The sequence below is a fragment of the Vanessa cardui genome, chromosome 19 (genome assembly GCF_905220365.1).
Source record: "Vanessa cardui chromosome 19, ilVanCard2.1, whole genome shotgun sequence".
In the NCBI taxonomy this organism is placed as follows: Eukaryota; Metazoa; Arthropoda; class Insecta; order Lepidoptera; family Nymphalidae; genus Vanessa; species Vanessa cardui.
This window is the reverse complement of record NC_061141.1, coordinates 9,220,518-9,243,552: the sequence shown is the minus strand read 5'-3', so window position 1 is coordinate 9,243,552 and position 23,035 is coordinate 9,220,518. Positions and strand designations below refer to the sequence as shown.

Here is a 23,035-nt window from a genome sequence, read left to right as displayed (position 1 = left end):
TATATTTATGCTTTAAAATAACCCTGTTACTTTTTTCCTGGAGCGCGAACCCCCCCTGAAATGAAATCCTGGCTACGGCCCTGGTTTACATATTACATGTTTAGTTTCTTTTCCACTCATACAAGCGATGGGAACAGTAAAAAAAAGTATTATATTATTAGGGAGACACCGTCTTCACATGTCTTGGAGGATAAGCTTATACTAACAGTTCGCACATTCTGAGCTGCTATTGAGAAATTCTCGACAAATAACCCAATAACTTTTTAAAGGCACGACCTGGCGCTTTTCTCCAGGACCTCGGTTTCGGCATCCTAGGCACTTTACTTACTATCCCAGTGGTCTGAGATAGTAAGTAATGTAAACGAACACTTAATTAAATGGAACGATTATGGGATACTGGCATAAGCTGTCACGGGGACACACAAAAGCGATCCTGTAACGACCTCGAAGAGAAGGAAGAATACCACCGGTTTTAGTGGATGTACTTGGACGTACTAGTCATTGGTCCCGGGCACCAGCGCGGGCGTATCGCACTTCTTGTAATGCATTTACCAGCGAGAATAATAAAGAGGTTAATAAATATATCACCTTAATGTTATAAAAAACAGTGTTAAAAACAATAGGTTATCTATTCATTTGGATTATATACTTCAAAATCTATCATCAAAATCTCGTCCACCGAAAACATTTGCATCCGGTATGAGTAGCTTTGTTGATTACTTCCTAACAGGAAATTACTTCTTACTAGTTAAACAACTGAATATCAAACTTATTACTCACTTTATAAAAATGAAACAATTTAAGTTATGCCTTATTGTTTAGAAGATATGGTCTATAATTATTTGCGAGTACCATATTATCGGTGACAAATTATCATTTCTGTGTAGTGAATTGTTTTCTTCTGAATAAATCCATCGAACTCAACTTTTGAAATGATAAAGGTGTTTATCAAAATATAGAAGCAGTATAGATGAATGTAATAAATTAGTAAGTTACAGGTGTACACAAGTCTATTTTTTTTTCAGCTCTATACTCCTTTAGAGATATTCTGTGAGAAGAAACTCACCGCAAACAAGATTTCTCTAGTGAGGTACGAGGTGAATTATTACAGAACCGCATTTCGAAAAACCCCATCACGCTGTTCCTGTAAAGTCATTTTAATTTCCTTACGGTAGTTTTCAAGGACATTATAGTTAGGTGTATTACTTAATTATAGTAAATACATTAATGAGTAGCTCACAAATTAGGTCAAAACAAAACTGTGTACCAAAAAAGTAAACTACCTCTTGAATTAGAAATAGATAAAAAGTTGTACGATCTTATCTCAGATCATGAAATACAACGTGTATTTAATGAATAAGTTGTCATATATGCGTGCGTAGTTCTTGAAGAACAAATAAAAGTTAGGATTTTGTTCCAATTGCACCAAATTTTGAAGGTAGAAATGATATACGCCTTACGAACGTATGATGTAAAAACAAATCAAGCAAAGTCCACAATTTAAAGTTCGTACTTAGATATCAGATATATTATTATAACCCCACCCCACCTTGAGATCAGAATGTTTGTTAGATACAAGATATAAAATTGCGTAGAGGCTTTCAATTAATTACAAATTAATAAATGCAGAGGCCCTTCACAGGACCGAGGATTATAACAAAGAATTTGGCACACCCAACGTTCCTATTTGCTATCTTATCATATTTAATAAAGATAACGGCTCGTTATTGAGCACACAATGTTTTAACACTCCAGTTTCTGACTACAATAGTAAAGTACCTGTTGTAGCTGCGAAAACTTATCAATGAGATAACTGGATCAAAGAATAAAAATAATGTGATTGAAATCGTGCTCGTGCAAGAAAATGGGTGTTAAATTAGTTTTTTTGTTTGTACTAGCGTTTAGTGCTTGTGTTATAGGACAAGATTCTATAGTTAACGATAATGAAAACACTGTTAGTGATGATAATGCGTTGGAAGCAGAGATTCCAGAAAGTGACGTCACAGAGAATAAAGAAAATGATGAAGCGGTAGAATTGATATCGAATGTGGAACCGTTAGAAATAAAGAGTGGGAAATATCAATTAGCCGATGACACCCTAGCAGGTGATACTGCTATCAATTTAGAAGCAGTCGATTTCGGATCGAGCGATGTACAAAATGAGCGACAAATGATATCTTCGCCTGGTACCACATCCGTTACAAATACTGAATATGGTATGTAAAAATTTATTGAAACTTTACAATCGATTTAAAAATAGCTTAACGCATTGATAACGTAATCCTTATAATTTTAATCAAATAATGGGTAATACATAATCAGTAGTGTACAATGCAGATGTAAGGTAAATTAAAACATAATAAACTATTATGTATATATCATGATAAAATGTCGAAGTACAAAAACCCTAATACAAGGGAGCCAACTTTATTAACTAAGTGTGCGTGACAGCTACGCCCTACACTCGGCCATCGCCATACTACTTCAACTGTGTGCTTGTAATTAGTAGCCAACTTCTGGACGCTATTTTCTTCGAGGTGTTTCATTTTTTATAATCGATCTAGACATATACATAATAATCAACCATCTGTACTAACTATAAATGTGAAAGTAACTCTGTCTGTACTGTCTGCTCTTTCACGACCAAACCACTGAACAGAATTTGATGAAATTTGGCATGAAGCAAGTTTTAAATCCAAGGAAGGAAATAGGTCAATTTTGTTGCCTAACAGGTGACAACTTTTTATTTGTCACCCTGAAACGCGAGCGAAACCGCAAGCGATACGTATTATTAGATAAAATATAACATACATATAGGGATAATTCCATAAGTCCAATCAAAACTAACGATTATGAAATTAAATGTTTAGCTGTAACATGAACTAAACCCAGTCTATCTATGAGCCACTAAGTAATAGAGAATGAGTCAGAAAAGTTGACTCAGATGACTCACCACAGAATGTCATTGTGCAAACGGTATTGCACACATGGATAAATTTAATTAAGTACATTGACTCGTAAATAAAGTTGTATTACTAAATAAAAATAAATAATGTTTATTACAGAACGAGCTTTATGTAATAATTATATTAATAGAACTAACCGTACCCGCGACTTCGCGCGCGTTCGAATTTAACAAAAAAGTTATTGTTCAGTTCGTAAATTTTACTATAACTTATAAATACTGTATTAGACAGCTTTTATGATATTAAGTCGTACAAAAGTAGCCTCATTTACTCCTTATTATTTCCGCTATCTGCCAGTGATAGCCACGTCAAAATCGGTCCAGCCGCTTCAAAAGTTAGGCAGAACAAACAGATCGTATATGTACCGTATACCTATACACATAGTCATATGGTAAAAATTGGCTAATTTAATATTACAAATAGGCTCTACAATTTTATTATATGTGTAGATTGATAGTTGGCATAAATAGGCTTCAAGTAGAAAATTATCAGTAATTTCCCTGTATTATTGATAAATAAGTTAGACTATAAATGTTTGCATTTACACCATGCAATGAGACTCAGGAACTTAGGGCTACTTAACAGAAAATACACCTAATGTTGTCTTAAATTACATACACCGAAGGATGTATCATATTCGTCAGACAATTATAAGGGGTTATTAGAACTAAGCGCATTTTCGTGATGACCGACAATTACTCACCATTCAGTGACTATGTTCGTTAATATTCTTGATAAACTCCTCAATGCCTGAAAGGTTTTCACTTGCTTACCATTTAATTAGTAACATAAATATGCTAACTCGTCCGGACATCTCACTTAGTAGAATAAGGATCCGCTTAAATGTATCATAATGCGTATAACTTTACTGGTTACGACGCACACAAGTAAAGATCCCATTAGGTAGGTATCTGACATTTTCAATAATCATAATCAAGTAACTTTCAGCCTAAATTATGAACATCAAGGAAATTTTACGCGGAGACCTTTTGTTATGAATCATTCCGTTCATTGTTGACAATCGTATGAAAATGCTTTAAGACAAACAGACAGAAAAAGATCTATGATATAAATTGAAGAAAAACTGAATTAAAATATGCATACTTTTTATTCAACCCAGGCAAGCACCTCTGTTTCATGTGCTTAATTTGTCTTTATAATTCATCTCGTGCTCTGCGATGAAGGAAAACATCGTGAGAAAACCTGCATGTGACAAATTTCATAGAAATTCTGCCACATGTGTATTCCACCAACCCGCATTGGAACAGCGTGGTGGAATATGTTCCAACAGGAATGCAACAGCCTGTACATTTCCCACTGCTGATATAAGGCCTCCTCTTCCCTTAAGGAGAGAGTTTCGAACATATTCCACCACGCTGTTCCAATGCGGGTTGGTGGAATACACATGTGGCAGAATTTCTATGAAATTTGTCACATGCAGGTTTTCTCACGATGTTTTCCTTCATCGCAGAGCACGAGATGAATTATAAACATAAATTAAGCATATATATAGTGGTGCTTGCCTGGATTTGAACCCGCAATCATCGGTTAACACGCGCACGCGTTCTAACCACTGGGCCATCTCAGCATTTTTAGTAACAATGCATATCTCTTTTAATCTATGTCAAGTATTAGAAATGTGAAAGTAACTCCGTCTGTCTGTCTGTCGCTGTTTTACGGCCAAACCAATGTACCGAATTTGATGAAATTTTGGTGTGAAGCAAATTGGAACTTAAAGAAAGAAGGTTTTTGTACGTTTTTTGCCTAACACATGACAACCAAGCCCCTAAAACACGAGCGAAGCCGCGGGCGAAAACTAGTATGAAAATAAATTAAAATGGAAATACATTGCCCTCTAAAGTGTTAATTGACCAAAACCTTAATCTCTAGAATTGTATAAAAGTATTATGTGACCTACAATTTATGATATCAACGCTATGAAATCATTCTTATAGTAAAGTTAAATTTCAAAACGAGGCGAGTTTTGTTTATCTGACCTGATAAAATATGAAGCCCTTATCTTTACCTAATTGGCTTCATAGCTTGCTGTATAAACCCACAAGTTTGAATTGTCGTTTGTAATAAGGTGCGTTCATATATAGCTGGTGTATTTTATTTGATATGGTTATAATTCATAAGGTGCGGTCTTTATCATAGATTTACTGGGCCCGTGATAATGAGGGCGTGCTAAAGCCTAAATAACAATTGAAGTCGATTGTAGAAAATAATAATAATTAATGTTACAAAGAAGTATATATTGTTTTTAAATAATTGCAGAATGCTGTACTTACTTAATTTATAGTAGATATAAATAATGAGCCGAGATGGCTATATTAGAACGCGTGCATCTTAACCGATGATTTCGGATTCAAATCCGGCAAGCACCAATATATATATATTTGCTTAATTTGTGTTTATAATTCGTCTCGTGCTCGGCGGTGAAGAAAAACATCCGCATTTGTCTAATTACATCAAAATTCTGCCACATGTGCATTCTACCAAACCGCATTGGAATAGCGTGATGGAATATGTTCAAGCCTTCTCCTTAATGGGGGAGGAGGCCTTAGCCCAGCAGTGGGAAATTTCCAGGCTGTTACTTCACATAGTTTACTTATAAATAATTGGACTCGAGTTTCAACCCAAGATAGTGATTTCAAATACTAGCAAGCTCTACTGAGTTTTAATATACTTTCTTATATTGATTTACTCATCTTCTAAAATGGAGAAATAAGGTCAGTCAGTATTTAATACAATGTTTGTATGGCCATATCCATATGTTGAAGAAGTAAATTAAAAAAAATACAAATCATAATTAATTATACAACTACAACTACAACGCTGATTAAACATAAACTTGCTGAGTATAACTAAATATGTATATTTACAATTTATAGTTACTATCATTTATTAGGTTACGAATTATAACTTTTAATTACTTAAATATGTTTTACCTAAAATATTGCATATGTTCCTTTTTTAAAATTTATTAAACTTATGTAACTTCAAGCCACATAGGTATATAAAATGATTGTGCTAATAGCAAGTTTACTTGGGATTAATTACCATAGATAAAAGTGTATTAACTCTCCAAAACACAATAGTTACAACTTCAGGAAAACTATCTCCTGCCAAGAAAGTAGCAAAATCTTCTTTCTTAAAACATGTTCAATTTGTGAATTTTTCATTTATAATTTGTTGTACGTACAACAATAGACATACATAATGTTTTTAAAGATTTTTTCATTGACATCTAATGAAAGGGCATATAATGATTTCAAACACATAAACAAAAATACTTTAAAATATAATTTTTACTACAAATTGAAATTTAAAATCACTTAACATTCCAATATATTGCATAATAAATAAAAAATGTATACAACATGTTAATAGATTGTCTCGCATTCATCATTATCTGTAATTAAATCCTTAGTTAATTAATTATAACTCGTTTCATCGCCATATTACTTTAAAAAACGTAAACGTAAAAGTAAAAAGTAATAAAATTGTCTATGACTAAATATCATTGTTTTTGGTTTGTATCCATAAATTTCGATGGAACATCAGAAGGCTATTTAAAGCCAAATCTATGCCGAAGCACTGTAATAATAATTTGTATGTAATATAATTAATTGCTAATTAAAATGATAACGATACATATTCATCCGTGTGTATGATATGTTTATCAGGTATAACATAACTCATAGACACTCTATGATGACTCTAAAAGATTCCTAATGAATCATGTAATTAGTACAGCCTGTTTGTATTTCATTATATTATAAAACAAAGGAGTTATAAAGCTGACATCATTCGTACTAGGAATAACTGTTGAACGATAGTGTTGATACGTTATCAAATTTATCGGAACGCATCGATACTGTTAAGCTTGTTTGGGCCTCTGAGCGAAAAACAGCTAACAATAATTTGCTGAGATATTTATAAAGAATTCTTTAGTAAATTATTATTTAAGTTGTTTTTGTTTGTTACATAAACATCATAAATTTATGACTCAATAGGCTATTTGACAGGTTTTTAAAATCCGTTTTATATTATTTAGTAGAAGTTAAGGAACCCAGTAAAACTTGATTTTTTTTATTTCTAGTACAAATTTACCGAAAAATATCATATTAAAAATTCCATATGTAAATAGCGCTCGAAAACGCTACGTGGACAATATGGCGCTGCAATGGGGTCAGTGACGTCACTTTCTGGTATTTTAATCTGCGGTACATATAGTAGAAAAGCAAGGTTTGCAAGAAAGTGACTTCATCATAAGCCCGGCCAATCAGGAGCGTTTTGTATCACGTGACAAACGTTTGAAAAAATTCATTTTTATTAATGGATTTTTGAAAAAATTAAGTATTATTTTCAACTTTCGTTAATAAATAACCATTTTTAAACTCATAATATACGCTGATTACAATAATTCATAATTTATATTTCGTATTGTCAAATAGCCTATTATTTTTTATGGGTAGGCGATGTATCCAATCTCCATTTAGCTTGAATCTAACATCGCTACAAAATTACAAACCATATGATTAAAAATATCAGTCCATAGATATAGAGATGTCCTATATAGGCTAAGTACTCTCGTGTGTTTTTTAAATGTGCAAGGTGTTTGCCACCTGATATTAAGTATTCGTCACTGAGCATAGACGTTGACACTGTAAGAAAATTTGACCATGTCGTTTTTCCCTGTTTTTTGTTATGCTTGTATGAATAATGGCTCACTCTACATATGTAACAGGATATGAAAAAAAAAATCTCAGGTCTGAGGTGTTAAATTCCGAAACGGTGGTAGGTTTTTTGACAATTAATACGTAAGTGTAATCACTTCTATTTTGAATAAAGATTTTTGACTTTGACTTGACTCTCCTTTTAAACTGCAACACAACAATACAATACATATTGCTGTTTGAAGGTAGAGTAATTGCAATTACTGACATTATGCCGACCAGATGGGCCAGACTCCACTACGAAATAAAGCTGTACCACCAAGTTTGTTTCTTTAAACTACACTTACAGTATAATTTTATCGTACCCATTAACTTCGAAAAGTAGTTAAATATAATATAAATACAAATTGGGACTGTAAGCAGTCAGCAGTACTTTTACGTGGTCCTATCGGACCACGTAAAAGTACTGCTGCCTGCCAATCTTGGATTTTCACATACAACTATGTGATTGTCTATTGATGATAACGTTACATCGTTATTATACGTCACTAAGTTTATGAGTAAATGAGTTTGGCCATGGTTTTCTCTGTGACACTCATGGCATTTCATCCGACACATGCAGGTTTTCTTACGATATGTCCAAACATTAATCATACAACACAATAAACTCACAAAACTTTCGTCCCAAGTTATATCGTCGTATATCGTTAATATACGACGATACGAATAAATAGTATAACGATATAAAAGCGTATATCATAGAATATATTATATGGTAAATCAATTTTATATTAGTGAAGATAATTTGTATTTTGTAAAATCTTATTTGGTGGTAGGGCTTTGTGCAAGCCCGTCTGGGTCCACCCACTCATCAGTTATTCTACCGCCAAATAACAGTACTCAGTATTGTTGTGTTCCGGTTTGAAGGGTGAGTGAGCCGGTGTGACTACAGGCACAAGGGACATAACATCTTAGTTCCCGAGGTTGGTGGCACATTGACGATGTAAGGAATAGTTAATATTTCGTACAGCGTCATTGTCTATGGGTGATGGTGACCACATACCATCAGGTGGCCCAAATGCTCGTCCGCCAACTTATACCATAAAAAATGTGAACAATAATGGAAAATGGAAAATAATTGGGTATCTATTGCCAGAGGGAATTAATAATTTTTGTCTAGTTTGTAAACTAAAGACGCCTTGGCATTTATTATGGTAGCAGGTATGTGATCGTGATCACTTCATTAATGAATCTTTACATAAACATGTTAGACATCATAAATATATAAGACGTCTATTGAAAAGCGAATAGCGAAAAAACAATGACTAGACTATATGCGGAATGACATTTGCAATAAGATCGTCGATTGATACTATAAATTAATTGCACATCATCCAGCAGACTGATAATATTACTAATCCAATAACTTGATTTGTTTAAACCATTTTAAATATCTTTATGTATCATTTACTATTCTCGCCTAATATTAAACTATTACTTTATTCTCAAAATGAAACAGAATGTTTTAGTGTCGGAATTATAATATTTTGAAGATTTAATTATAAAATATCAATTTCCTTCCTCAGCTCACATCGATGGCAGAGTGCTGCCTTCAACGAATTACCAAAACAATGGGCAGTCCTACGTCATCACGCCGCAAAGACTTGCACAGATCCGAGGAAACTTTATGTACTGGTTCTACGATCAAGGCGGAAATGAAAACATCGGAGACTACCAGAGAGACATTCACACGTCTACTCCTCAAATACACAAGAACTTCAACTTTCAACTTCCATTCTTCGGATTTCGTTACAATTATACGCGAGTGAGTATTGTAAATAATAGGTTGCTGTTTTATCTTTACTGACATCTCTACACAGTATTTAATATTCATGAATTATTTACATTGTTATTGGCCCATGGATAATAGACTCATGTTTTAATTTTTGTAGCTATAAAACAACAACAACAACAACAATAACAACAGCCTGCAAAATTCCCACTGCTGATCTAAAGGCCTCCTCTCCCTTTGAGGAGAAGGTTTAGAACATATTCCACCACGCTGTTCCTATGCGGGTTGGTGGAATACACATGTTGCAGAATTTCTATGAAATTTGTCATGCATATTGTTTCCTCACGATGTCTTCCTTCACCGCTGAGCACGAGATGAATTATAAAGTCAAATTAAGCACATGAATCGGCGGTGCTTGCCTGGATTTGAACCAACAATCATCGGTTAACATGCATGCGTTCTAACTCCTGGGCCATCTCGACTGTAGCTATAGGAAATATCTTATTGCTTTTATAACAAACAATGTTTATTTTTCAGCTGTCTATGAACGGGTACATATACTTCAGTGACCCGCCAGATCACTACACCTACCCGCTCTCGTTCCCCGTGCGAGACTGGCCCAATGTCAACGACCCCTCCTTCATCGGTATCTTCTTCAGCAAGTGCCGTATCGGAAGTCAAAGACCCGAAGATCCTGATCAGAGAAGACCTGGTGTTTATTTCAGAATGGATAGAGATCTTCAAGTTAGTATTTATATAAACCTCAAATTATATTGGTATATTTATAAATTCTTGTAAAAGGTGTTGATTGGCATAATCATCATAAATTAGTGACGGGCTTTGTGCCAGCCTGTATGGTAGACCCAGCCACTCATAATATGTTTTGTGTAGAATTCCCACAAAATGACAATACTTAGTATTTTTGTGTGAAAGTTTAAAAGCTGGTTGAACTATTCTAACTACAGGCAACAAGGGATATTACACATTAATTCGCAAGGTTGATAGATCGCTTTAGTGATAAGAGGTTTTATTAATATTTCAAAAATCACCAATGGCTATAGGTCCTGGTGACCGCTTACTATAATGTAGTCCAATCGCCAGTTCACCAATATACATGACAAAAAAAATAATAACATTTCTAAGAAAGAACGTCGTAAACATTTCCTAAAACAACAAAATACCAAATTAGTAAACTTTTCTTTTGGAAACATTACTTTTCTATAATACCTTAACTGTAAAAAAATTAACAAATGTTTATATGTCTTTTTCTGTTACAGACTCGAACAGACCAGCTCGGCGTTGAGATGCGTGAACGTGTCACTTGGGACATTCGCGAAGGTGTTATTGGTTCCGAAACATTTTTCCCAAAACACGTTGTCACTATAACATGGAAAAATATGTCCTTCGCTGGTGGTATCGACAATTCACTGTTTATGGTAAGTTTGAGAACATATTTTCAACTTTTACTATTTAACTATAAATTATTTGTAATTGATGTTGTAATCACTTAAACGATGTTTTACAGACAAACACTTTCCAAATGGTACTTGCAACGGATGAAGTTTTTACGTATGCGATTTTTAACTATCTCGAAATAAACTGGAGCTCTCATACAGAGGCTGGTGGTGATACCACTACTGGAGAAGGTGGTGTACCAGCATATGTAAGTATATAAATATTCCACATTCCGTTAAAAGAAAACTCAGAATACAATTACTAAGATTAATTCCCTGTGAAGTGAAGAGTGTGTTGATTATTTTTATTGAATACTTTACTTATTCAAGTTATTAAGTCAATTTATCTGATGTTATTTTAATTTAATTTAGATTGGTTTCAACGCTGGAAACGGTACACAAAGCTATGAATACAAACCTTATTCTCAAGCATCAGTACTCAGAGACTTGACTGGAAGAGGTTGGGCTAACGGCTTCCCAGGACGACACATATTCCGAATAGACGAAAAAATACTTATGGGCACTTGCAATAAAGATATTGGTAAGCATTTATTAACACAGTTAGCAGTAAGTTACAATGTTACATAGATAAAATTGAACCTTATATTAAATATAAATATAATTGATTTTCAGATGGAGCAAATCTTCCACTTATGTTTGCACCTGAGAGTGGTAATATGCTCGGTGGTACAATCGTCAACATCACCGGTCCATGCTTCCAACCGAACGATCGTATAACATGTAGATTTGACACGGAATCTGTCATAGGAGCAGTTGTAGATTCTAACAGAGCTATTTGTGTCCAACCACGTTTCTGGCACAACGGTTATGCTAGATTTGAAATCGCTATTAACAACGAGCCTTATAAGTGGAAAGGAAAATTCTTCGTAGGTAAGGGACCTAAGAATACATGTGTTTCATACCTTTAACATATTTTCAGACGGCGTTACATTGTTACACATATCTTATTTATTTTACAGAAACCCCCGCAACTGCAACAGAAAAAATATTCTTCCCGGACAATGCGGTCCACGAAAGATATCCACCTGAAGTCAGAATAACATGGGACCGCTTCAATTTGACCACGAACCTCAACGTGCAGCTACAGATCAGCTTATGGGGATACAAAGAGGTTACAATCAGACCACAGCTGGAATTCATCGACATGATTGAAATGGGTGTGGCTAATACGGGAGAATACGTTATCAATCCACAAAACTTCCGTAACAGGGACAATCTTATGCACAATGACATGCAGTTTGGATTCCTTCAAATTAACTTAACAACTCCTGAAGTATTTAAGAACGTTCCCATTTCTCCGTGAGTATTTTTATAAATATAAATATATTTTTTTCACGTTTTGTACAAAATAGGCGTTGGAATGTGGTCATCGTCCGATAGACAATGGCGGAATATCTGATGAATGAGTACTATTTACCCGGGTGGGGTTGCTCAAAAGCCTTCCATCGGGTACTAATGATATCGCCATAAATGAATATATAAACAATTTTATGTGTAAACATAGCGAATGTTATTACACAATATGTCGATATAAATCGAATTAAGAGTACTATGATTGACCAACATATTATTTAAACCAGAGTTCTATGGAGTCGACCGATTCCCCTCGGCTGGTACTTCGCTCCGCAATGGGAAAGGATTCACGGACAACGTTGGCCACAGACCATGTGCAACAACTGGCTTCGATCGGACCGTTTCTTGAAGAACTTTGCAGCGCAAGTCTGGGTGTGTCCTTGTACACTAGAACATGCGTTGCTGGACAAAGGACGTTTCATGCCCGACCTGGATTGCGATAAAGATATAAACCCTACATGTAGGTATCACTGGGGAGGTATACATTGCGTCAGAAGCGGTGCTCCGAGGTAAGAAGAAATAATATTTTATTCTTTGATTTATTACTTTTATAAGCCCAGAGAATAAATCAAAACGTATTTTTACAGCTCGGAGGGATCAGGTCAACAATGTTGTTATGATAAGAATGGGTTCCTCATGTTGTCCTATGATCAGATGTGGGGTTCAAGACCTCGCCGATCTCACGACTTCGGATTTACTCCTTACAATGAAGCTAACAAGGTAAATTTAAATAAAAAAATATTTTTAATTATAAATTTAGTAAATTTTTATTAATAACCTAATTGCATATTATAATTTATAGGTACCGTCGTTGTCCCATTGGTTCCACGATATGATCCCATTCTATCAATGTTGCATGTGGCAAGAAGAACAGGCTGTTGGCTGTGAAACATTCAGGTAAAATATTTTGTCACCAGAGTAAGGCTTTCTTGGGTGTATATTTAAATACTAGGGTATTTATGTACTAGTGTATTTATGTATTATATTTGCATTTTCATTCTAAAGGTTCGAGCGGCGTCCATCCCAAGACTGCGTTGCTTATCAATCTCCAGGAGTTGCTGGTATATTTGGCGATCCCCACTTCGTTACTTTTGATGGGCTCCAATACACGTTTAACGGAAGAGGTAAAATAATTATACGATTCTATTCTATTTGCAATTATAATAAGACTGTGTTATTTAAGACACAGTCGAACACAAATTGACGGTAGATTTAAAAAACGAAGATTATTAAGTATTCGAGACATTTTTTCTTTTTTTTTTAATATTCAAGCTAAAGTCAACAATTATAATTCCTCTGATTTAAATTTTTAATTCGTAGGAGAATACGTCTTGGTGAGAGTGGATCAACCTCAAATCAAACTCGACGTTCAAGGACGTTTTGAACAAGTCCCCAGAAATATTTATGGACCAGTTAACGCGACGATGCTTACGTCTATTGTAGCCGCCTCAAACAACTCAGTCCCAATTGAAGTAAGGAAACTTATAATCAGACTTTTTTTTTCAGAATTGCCAAATGTTTATTGAAATCAAATTAAAAATATTTTGTAATTTTTCCATAGGTTAGACTACGACCACAACATGCCCAGTGGAGATATCGACTTGATGTATTCGCAGATAATAAGAGAATTTACTTCGATCGAACTGCTCTCCGAGTACAGTACTTCCCCGGTAAATACGCTCGATACTTTAAATACCATTAATTTTTCTTTAAATCTCTTGACATTTCCAGAAGTTTCATGCGCCAAAAAAGTAATATAACAAAACTAATGTCTTGTCTTTCTACCAGGTGTGACAGTTTATCAGCCGATGTATATCCTTAATCAGTCGGAAATCGTTATCATGTTCACGTCGGGTGCTGGAATCGAAGTGATTGAAAATAAGGGATTCATGAGCGCCCGAGTATTCCTACCTTGGACGTACATGGTAAGTAGCCTGCATGCTATTCTATAAAAACAGAATTCGCACATTATGAAATCTTGCCATTTCATTTATTGTGAAAGATGCATATTAAAATGACTTAGATTATTGCTAACAAATTTTTAATGACCTAGGATCCTATTGTAAAATTTATTATTATGAATTGAAGATCAACGAGACCGCTAGTAGTAAACGAACTTACGAAATAACCTTTTATGTCAAATCCTAGCTTTATACCAAGTTTCATAAAAATAAGAACCAATTTTTGAGTCACCTGTCAGCATCTAAAGAATTATTGTCAATTATGTAATTTATATATTATTTAGAATTTATATTTTCATGAAGAATAAGTTGCATAATTATCCCAAAAAAAAATTAGTAATTCGTACTGATTAATTAGAACTTATATGTTTTTCGTCTGATAATTTAATTTAAAGAGCCCATCGGAATCTTTGTATTGATAACGCTTATTCATATGACTATGATATTTATATATTAATAATTATTTTTTTTTAAAGAATCAAACTCGTGGTCTTTTCGGCAACTGGTCATTGGATGTGAATGACGACTTTACACGGCCTGACGGTACACTATCAGCAGTAGACGTGAACAACTTCCAGTCAGCACACAGAGACTTTGGACAACACTGTTAGTAGTAACAATACTTATTTACAGCATTATAACTCTTAAAAACATAGTACTAGCTTAGTAACGCATGAACTATTTCTCTCAGATCTTTTCTCATTCTATTAGAGTCGAATATTTCTTAAAGTAGTTTATAGCATCCCGTCTATCAATTTAATTCTCTAAACATAATCGTCACAGTACGAAACATATACAGGATTTTCGTAAATTCACTAATTAAGAAACATTTTCAGGGCAACTTAGCGATCGAGAGCAAAAAGATATAGGTGTAGCCTTATTCGTAAGAGAGTATGGTCGAACTGCGGCTTACTACAATGACAATCAATTCGTGCCGAACTTTATACGAGAACCGGCAGACTTCCTGCCTGCCAATAGATCGCAGGATGTCGCGAGAGCCATTGAAATATGCCAAGATTCGTATCAATGTCGATACGATTTCGGTATGACCCTTAACAGAGATATGGCTGAATTCACGAAGAATTATCTTTCTTCAATTGTAAGTACTTCTTGTTAATTTTATTTATTAACTTTTTAGTTATAAATATAATGCATAACCTTATTCATTTTCATTTAAAATCAAAACTATTTACAGTAGATTTTTCATAAAATAAGGAAGAATATAATCCTCATATAATTTACGAGCGATCCGCCCCGGACTTGCATAGATGCAATGCTCATACTAAAAATACAAGATTTTTTCGTGTTTCTTTACTATATTGTCCATGTATCATATAAAAAAACCTTCCTCTCAAATCATTATCAATAAAAAAAAATCACACATAGGGACAGACTGCGGTAAGAGAATTTATTTTATACTATGTAATTATAATGACGATAAAGAATCATAGCTGCATACAAGAGTCCACTAATTGTGAGACATTAGTAGGTACGATAGGATGTGATGAATCAACGTGACGCACTCGAAACTGTTCAAGACGTAATAGCATAATCAAGTACTCTTATTATTGTGTGTAAATATATGCAGATTGTAAGGTTAAACGCGAAACGTGGGAAAATGTTTATAATAGAGAAAATCTATAACTATATAAAGAAACCATTTGATATGTGTACCTGTTCCTATTTTTCGTCGTCTATTTATCTACTAACTATTCCAATGGAAGTAGGAAAAATGTTAAACAAGCCTTTAATTTAAGTATTTCATGCGATTTGCTAATAACTCAGCTACATTGTACAGTTTTATCAATATACCTATATTTATTTAATACACAACACTATTACACTTAACTACTTCTTTCCATTTTAATTTTATTTCCAAAATTCCGAGATCAGTTTCATCGACGTTCAAAATGAATTTTATTCACAAATCCATTGTAAATATAATACATGTTGTCTATTTGGCTTTTTCCTGTTCCGGTTGGAATTGAGAAAAATGTACGAGTTATCAATTCGATTGATTTCATCAAAAATAGTTTAACTTTACCCCTAAATATTTTATTGAAAATGCATATTCTTATTTCAAAAAATTCGGTAATAATTAAATACAGTCTGTATTTTTTGTAATGATGATCTTGAATTTTTATGAGTCTCAACGATATTTTAAGTAAATTAGATATCTTATTTTAAAGAGTCGCGTGTCTCCGCTTTTACATCTTTAGATGTCCATTGTTCTCTAATTATAGTAGTGTTATCAAGGTCTTTATGTTAAGGGAATGCCCACAGAAATCATCAGTCTTATTCGTTAGTCTTTGACTGTTGCAGTTCCTTACATAATTTATTTTCTTTATTTTGAAGTGTTATTTTGTTTTTAGACGAATATAAGAGAACAAAATGCCCGTCGTGTGATAAGTTGTGGTATCTTGGAGACACCTCGTTTTGGCCGCAAAAGTAACTTCTTCTTTACCCCAGGAACCAGGGTAAGTAAATAAAATTAAAGTTATGAAATGTTACACTTTTAGAAAATCTTTCACTGGTTTTACATTAAAAATGTAATGTCAACATATATGGAATAAGTACTGTTTGTTTATAGGTCAACTTCGAATGTAACCAAGGTTTCAATCTGGTTGGTGATAAGCGACGTATTTGTGAGGATAACGGCAGATGGAACCTACCTGACTACGGTTACACTGAGTGCTTACGTAAGTATTTACTTCTAAATAGAATTAAGTAAAACAAAATTGAAATCGTTGACTGAGACAATAATTAATTATTATTAGTTGTTTACAAAATTAATTAATATGCTTAAAGACTATGTAGTGGATTGTAGTTAAAACGTGTTTAATAGATGTATATTAAGAGTGTATAATAACTCTATACTATATTTATATTTTTGAAGAACTCAAGTCATAAATGTTTATGAACAGGTACTCAGGAGTATTCACAGCGCGCCTTGTTCTTGACCGGTGGTGTCATAGTGGCAGTTATTGTACCTTTAGCTCTCCTTATTTGCCTGCTTTGGTTCTGGTGTTGGTACAAGCCGAAGTCCGAAGGCAAAGAAGGGTTCCGCTTCGAAGACATACCGCGATCGAAATCAGCCTCTCGGCTTAATCTTAGATCTGCTTCAATGGGAAACATCACAGATACAATGAAATCCTCTACTTTACGTAGCCAAGATTCTGATGAGAAACCTAAATTACTTGATACTCCTACAGAAGAAACTCCAATTAAACCCCTTTCTTCTCTCATGAGATCTGCACCACCACCCCCCTCTGAACCACAGGATGGTGACAGCTCTGGATTAGGCTATACAGATTCAAATAGAAGCGATTCTGGTAAATCTGATAAGCCAAAGAAACGCCGTGCTTATGACAAAACGTATAGAACAAATGAACCTTTACCTAATGCTCCTGATGTAGAATTCCCCGAAAAACTTTGGGATTTATCTGAGGAAGACTTATTGTCTTTAACAACTCCGTCAGAATCTGAATCCAATCGGGATTCAACTCTAACTCGACCTGCAAATGATATAAAATATCTTAACAAACCACGCCAAACAGGTCGTCATGCTCTCCCTGGTCCGAGTGATTCTGGTTATTCCACCAAAGATGGCTCCGAAGACCCGTATGGGACGAAATATGGAGGACAATACAGTCCCATTCCGTCCCAATATTCACCTACTTATTCTGAAATATATTCTCCACCAATAAGTCCAACGCCTGATATCAGTCCAAGAAATACTTATAATAATCCAGGGTTACCAGAGCCACCTAAAAGCGCTCCCCCAACTGAAATTAAAACATTTACCATGCCCCCCCAAAGAGGTAAATCTGTTGAAACACTTATCGACCCACCAACATCCGAACTGCCTACTTTCAGCAGTCGATCTACTATGGTTTAATCTAAATTAATATATTACTAATTTAGTAAATATTTCAATATCCCACTGAAATCGTAATTAATATAATTAATTTAATCACTGCCCAACCGATGACAATTTTTGGAGTACAGGGCTATATTTTTAGGTTATTTTTAATTGTTAAGCTTTATTCTATTTACAAAAAAAAAAAAAAAAAACAAAAGAGTTTTTATATTCGTATGATGGTTATAACGTGCACTGTCGTACAGGATTTCATGTAGCTGTGGTTTTTTCCGTTGATGTAATTAGCTATTTTTTGACTATGTTTAATTCTGTTTCATAGAAAAAGTGTAATGTAAAAATATGATTAAATATAAAATACGAAATCGAAAGAATATCACTGAGAGAGGAAATTTCTGTTCTTATTAATCTAAAGGTAGAATAACTTCCACTATGGTACTTAATAAGTTTTTTTTTTTTTCTAAATAGGAAAGCAAGGAATAAAGCTAAGCTACCACAGTAAAGTGGAATAGAAATTTTCTCGGTCATGTGATGTGTTGTTCTAATTTACCCTAATCTGCTGTATTACTTGCTTTCTTATCACCATGTACATAAAAATATGGGTCACACGATCTAAACAGGTTGGTAACATTTTTATTTGTTTCTAGATAAAGCGTTAGATTGATGATAACTTTTATCAATGTGCAACGTTGCTAAATGAATAACTAAACAAATTCATAAAATTAGACACGAAAATAATAATAAGCATTCATATCATAAATAATACTTATTTTTTTTCTCTAAATCTAAATAGGTGGGATTTTTTTTATTTACAGAAAAACAGAGAATATTTGCCCAACGCCTAAAAACTAATCAATTATGGAATCATTTGAATTAAATATATTTAAAAATAAATCGATACACCAAATGCCACGAAGTAGTGAATTTTTATTCGAGACGAAAAAAATCTTCATGTTTTCTTCTATTATTTTATATCATATTTGATTGCATGTCTTACCAAGTAATTTGAAATGAAGTGTGTATTACACTAGAAAATACATTTTATTCAAATAACATATTTAATTTCTATACATGATTCTACAATTTATCACTTAAAACGTTATGTATCTTGTCGAGATTTATCGGATATGCTAAGGAATCCCATGATTTGAAAAAAAATAACATATTTTTTTATGTTTTGCGTACGAAATTAATTTATTATTTTCAAGTACAGTGAATTAAAGATATCTTTTAGTGATATCTTATTTGATTAAGTATAGAGTAGGAACTACCCGAAAAAATGTATGGTTGAATTAAAATCGTTCATATAATATTCCTCTGTAGGTATGCAAGAGTATTCCGCCCGAACATTAGGAGCAACATGGGGTATTATCAGCGCAGTTATGCTACCTATAATGGTGGTACTCATTTGTATTGGATGGCGTGTCTTAAAGAAGAGGAAAGAAGAAGAAAACGAGGAAAGCGACTTTTTGCCAATAAAGTAAGATAAAATCCAAAATCCCTGTCTTCTTGTTTACAGCTGTTCTATATTGCAAGAAATCACTTTTCAATATTTTATTGCATCTAACTCCTAATTTTTTTTAAAAAATAGTCAAAGAATTATTTTTCTACAAATATCAAATTCAATATACATATATAATCACTTTCTGTTATTTCTTGATCCGAAGGAAGTATATTCTAACACTAAAGAATAAATAAAATTTTATAAGACTTTAAACTTTACACCTACTTTTCAATTTAAATATGTAGTAATAAAGATTAAGTTTGTACAAAAACTATTTTAGCGTAATGTAGGCTTAAATATTCAATAAATATTACTCGCTTTACTTAGTTCTTACAAACTCGCTTCTATAAATAAGATGAGATTTTCATGCCTAGCATACTTCATTACTATATGACCGCAAATAATTCAATATTCCAAATACCTTCATAGTCAACAGACTTCCTTTCTTAGCTATGAGTCTTCCAATATTATAGAATATCCGCTTTTTATGTTTAGCGGGTATTTTATATTATTAAAAGGAACTTTGCAAACAACTCAAAAGCACAAAAGAAACTCAACATTTAGTCTATCGAATTTTCTTACCGTCTTGGTTATACTTTTTGCAGAACGCGATCCATTGATCCAGATGATATCAAAATAAATTCCGACGATGAGTCAATACCGTACAAGAAGGATGTAACTGAAGATAGTCCAGAACCAACTGATCCTGTTAAAGTGGAAGACACAGCAAACGACAACAGCTCATACCCCTACGGGCAGTACAACGACTCGGAGTCAACGCCACAACAATACCAGCAACCACAACAGTACCAACAGCCGCAGCAGTTCGAGCAACAACAACAGCAGCAACAACAACAACCGCAATCGAGTAGGCCATGGACTGGCGAAACAGAAATAAATTAATATTTTTTTTCTATATATTTTAATTATTATTTTTTAATAGTTAAGTACTTGCTCTTAATAATTTAAATAGTAATCTGCATTGAAAATTATCATTATTATGAATACCTAAAGCGAATATACAAATACAGGAACTGTTACAAATAAGGATTTTCTTTTTGCGACAATTTTGAAGTAATATTATAGATTGTTTTACCAGCTCCAGTGGAATGGGAAAAATTATTGTGCAAGATTTGACCAAAACATATTTAAATAATAAATAATATAGAAATAATTTAACTATATCATTATTATTTCTTCTACTTGTTAATTGCAAGCATTAACTAATTATATAAATACATAGAATTATACTATATTTTTAAGAGTAAATAAGTGTTTTTTCATAACTTATAAACCTAATGTTAAGAAGAAGTTGTCGTTCAAATGACTACAATATTCGCTAGATGTTACAGTCAAAATGTCCCACCTTGTTAAATATGTTATTAGATAGTCATTGAGTTTGATATAAAATATTGTGAACAATAGTCATGACAATAAAACTTTCCTACTAACAAATTCATTTATAATTTAAATCTTGAGCGTTTCTTGAACTTAAGAAGTGCCATTTAGTATTTTAAAATTCTTTCGTGTGTAATATTTTGGCAATTTGGTTTTTAATTAAAATAAATATTAATTTCACACATAAGTTGTTTTTTTTCTTCAGCCCTAAAAATAAATCAGTTAAATAACAGACACGATTTAGAAAAAAATACTGTATCAAAAGTATTCGTCAGTGAGTCCAGTGTCCAAAACAATTATTATTAACAATTATCTGGTCAAATTTAAGACACCAAAAAACTATACATTAATATATTCAAAAAAAAACTATGACAAGTTTAAAAATTTTATAAAAGTATAGCTGTGTACGCTGAAACCTTTCTCATAGACAGATGTCAGTCACGGAGGTTCATTGCCTCCCAAGTTTTTATTTGGTGTATGAAAAAATATCTAGCTAAGACGAGCATCAACTAGTAATATCAAATTTTCGCGATTATTACACATTTAAGTAAAACTAATTATAAGGGATTTGAATCGCGTATATTAATTTTTTTTTTTAAACATCCCGACGTTTCGAGCACTTTACAGTGTTCGTGGTAGACTAAGATGACATTTGTCTATTTGAAGAACAAAGGAAATATTATTAACAACTACCGCCAACGATTTCTCAATTGATATCTTGAGTAACGTTCCGGTTGCACGCAGAAGGCACTAACTGTATCTTTAGGTCTTGCAGTCTGTTGGATTTGGGATTTTAAATTTTTAATAAGTGGATCCCAGGTGTTAGAAAGTCTCCAACCATCTTCTCTATTGAAGTTCGGACATTTTTGAATTTCAATAGCCTCGCGTATCATTCTAGGAATGAATCTGTGTTCTCTAGCGAGGATCTGTGGTTTATCAAATCGAATAAAATGGTTAGGTTTATCCAGAGCATGTTCACAGACTGCAGACTTTGAAGAACGCCTATTTTTGACATCTCCTATATGTTCCTTGACCCTGGTACCGATACTTCTCTTTGTTTGGCCTATGTAAGATAAACCACACTCACATTCGAGTTTATATACTCCAGCAGTTTGTAAAGGAATATTACTCTTGATAGGTCTCAAGAACTGGCTCACTTTCTTATGAGGCTTGTAAACGGTTTTAATCGAAGCTCGCTTCAAGATGTTGCCAATCCTGTCTGTAACCCCTTCACATATGGTAGAAATGCAGGTTGTCGCTAAACTGTGGGTGGCTTAATACGGCTTCTGCGATGCTGGCGAGGCACGGGCAGCTTGTTCTGGTTGAGTGCAAGGTTGACCTGACGTAGCTCGTCCTCTAGGTGTTCAGCATCGCAGAGATGGTGGGCTCTCTGAAAAAAAGATTTGCCAACGGTAGCTAACTGACAGGGGTGGTGGTGCGAGTCACCATTGAGGTATTTGTTGGTATGTGTGGGTTTCCTATAAACTGTGTGACTTAATGTATTGTCAGGATTCCTGATAATAAATCAAAGACCTTAAATTAACCAACAACGAGACAATGGTTAGTTTTGATGTCCAGTCATTGTTTACATGCTTACCAGTTCAGCTTTAGTTAAGCTCTTCTATGTACTATATTTTGATTATTATTGTCAGTCAAAATTTTGTTTTACCAAAAAAGTGTAACATAATTACTTACTCTCAAGTTTTTGTAAGCTTTTAAATGTTTCAGAATCATGCCTAATAAATATAAAAAAAAGAAAACGCCCTGATATACACAAGATCATGGCCGTAGGCAGGCGGGGGTTTTGGGGGTTCAAACAACCCCCCCTCCCCCCTGAAATTTTGTCGCTAAACGCTATCGTATTATCAAAAAAATATTTTGCGCTAATTAAACAAACAAAATTTAAGTATTATAGGTGTTTTTCAGAAAATTAAGCCGTTTGCTCTAGATACGACAATAAATCTAAACAAAATGAATCATTTTACGCAAAGGCAATAATAATGATACCGTTTCTCACATTTTATTAA

General features: G+C 33.6%; 1 protein-coding gene across 2 annotated transcripts; it reads left to right on the top strand.

Moving 5' to 3' along the window:
* Positions 1 to 1,746: 1,746 nt before the first annotated feature.
* LOC124537841 (protein mesh) lies at positions 1,747 to 21,190 on the top strand. Of its 2 annotated transcripts, XM_047114783.1 has the most exons (22): positions 1,747 to 2,216; positions 9,235 to 9,473; positions 9,978 to 10,184; positions 10,718 to 10,876; positions 10,966 to 11,103; positions 11,267 to 11,435; positions 11,528 to 11,785; positions 11,875 to 12,214; positions 12,496 to 12,777; positions 12,856 to 12,988; positions 13,071 to 13,165; positions 13,274 to 13,392; positions 13,589 to 13,740; positions 13,830 to 13,938; positions 14,057 to 14,193; positions 14,706 to 14,835; positions 15,066 to 15,328; positions 16,602 to 16,706; positions 16,820 to 16,928; positions 17,154 to 18,050; positions 19,430 to 19,586; positions 20,216 to 21,190. In XM_047114783.1, the coding sequence occupies exons 1-22, from the start codon at positions 1,865 to 1,867 to the stop codon at positions 20,511 to 20,513; spliced, it is 4,848 nt and encodes a 1,615-aa protein (XP_046970739.1). In that variant the 5' UTR covers positions 1,747 to 1,864; the 3' UTR covers positions 20,514 to 21,190. The 2 variants fall into 2 exon arrangements, with proteins under 2 accessions (XP_046970739.1, XP_046970740.1); XM_047114784.1 differs by lacking the exon at positions 17,154 to 18,050.
* Positions 21,191 to 23,035: the final 1,845 nt, after the last annotated feature.

What these genes read in the sequence shown, in the direction of transcription:
- LOC124537841 (XM_047114783.1), top strand. Translation starts at nt 1,865, where the DNA reads ATGGGTGTTAAATTAGTTTTTTTGTTTGTACTAGCGTTTAGTGCTTGT. An exon ending in GAAAGGAAAATTCTTCGTAG is followed by an intron (nt 11,786 to 11,874) that starts GTAAGGGACCTA and finishes TTTATTTTACAG; the next exon opens with AAACCCCCGCAACTGCAACA. An exon ending in AGAATTATCTTTCTTCAATT is followed by an intron (nt 15,329 to 16,601) that starts GTAAGTACTTCT and finishes TTTTGTTTTTAG; the next exon opens with ACGAATATAAGAGAACAAAA.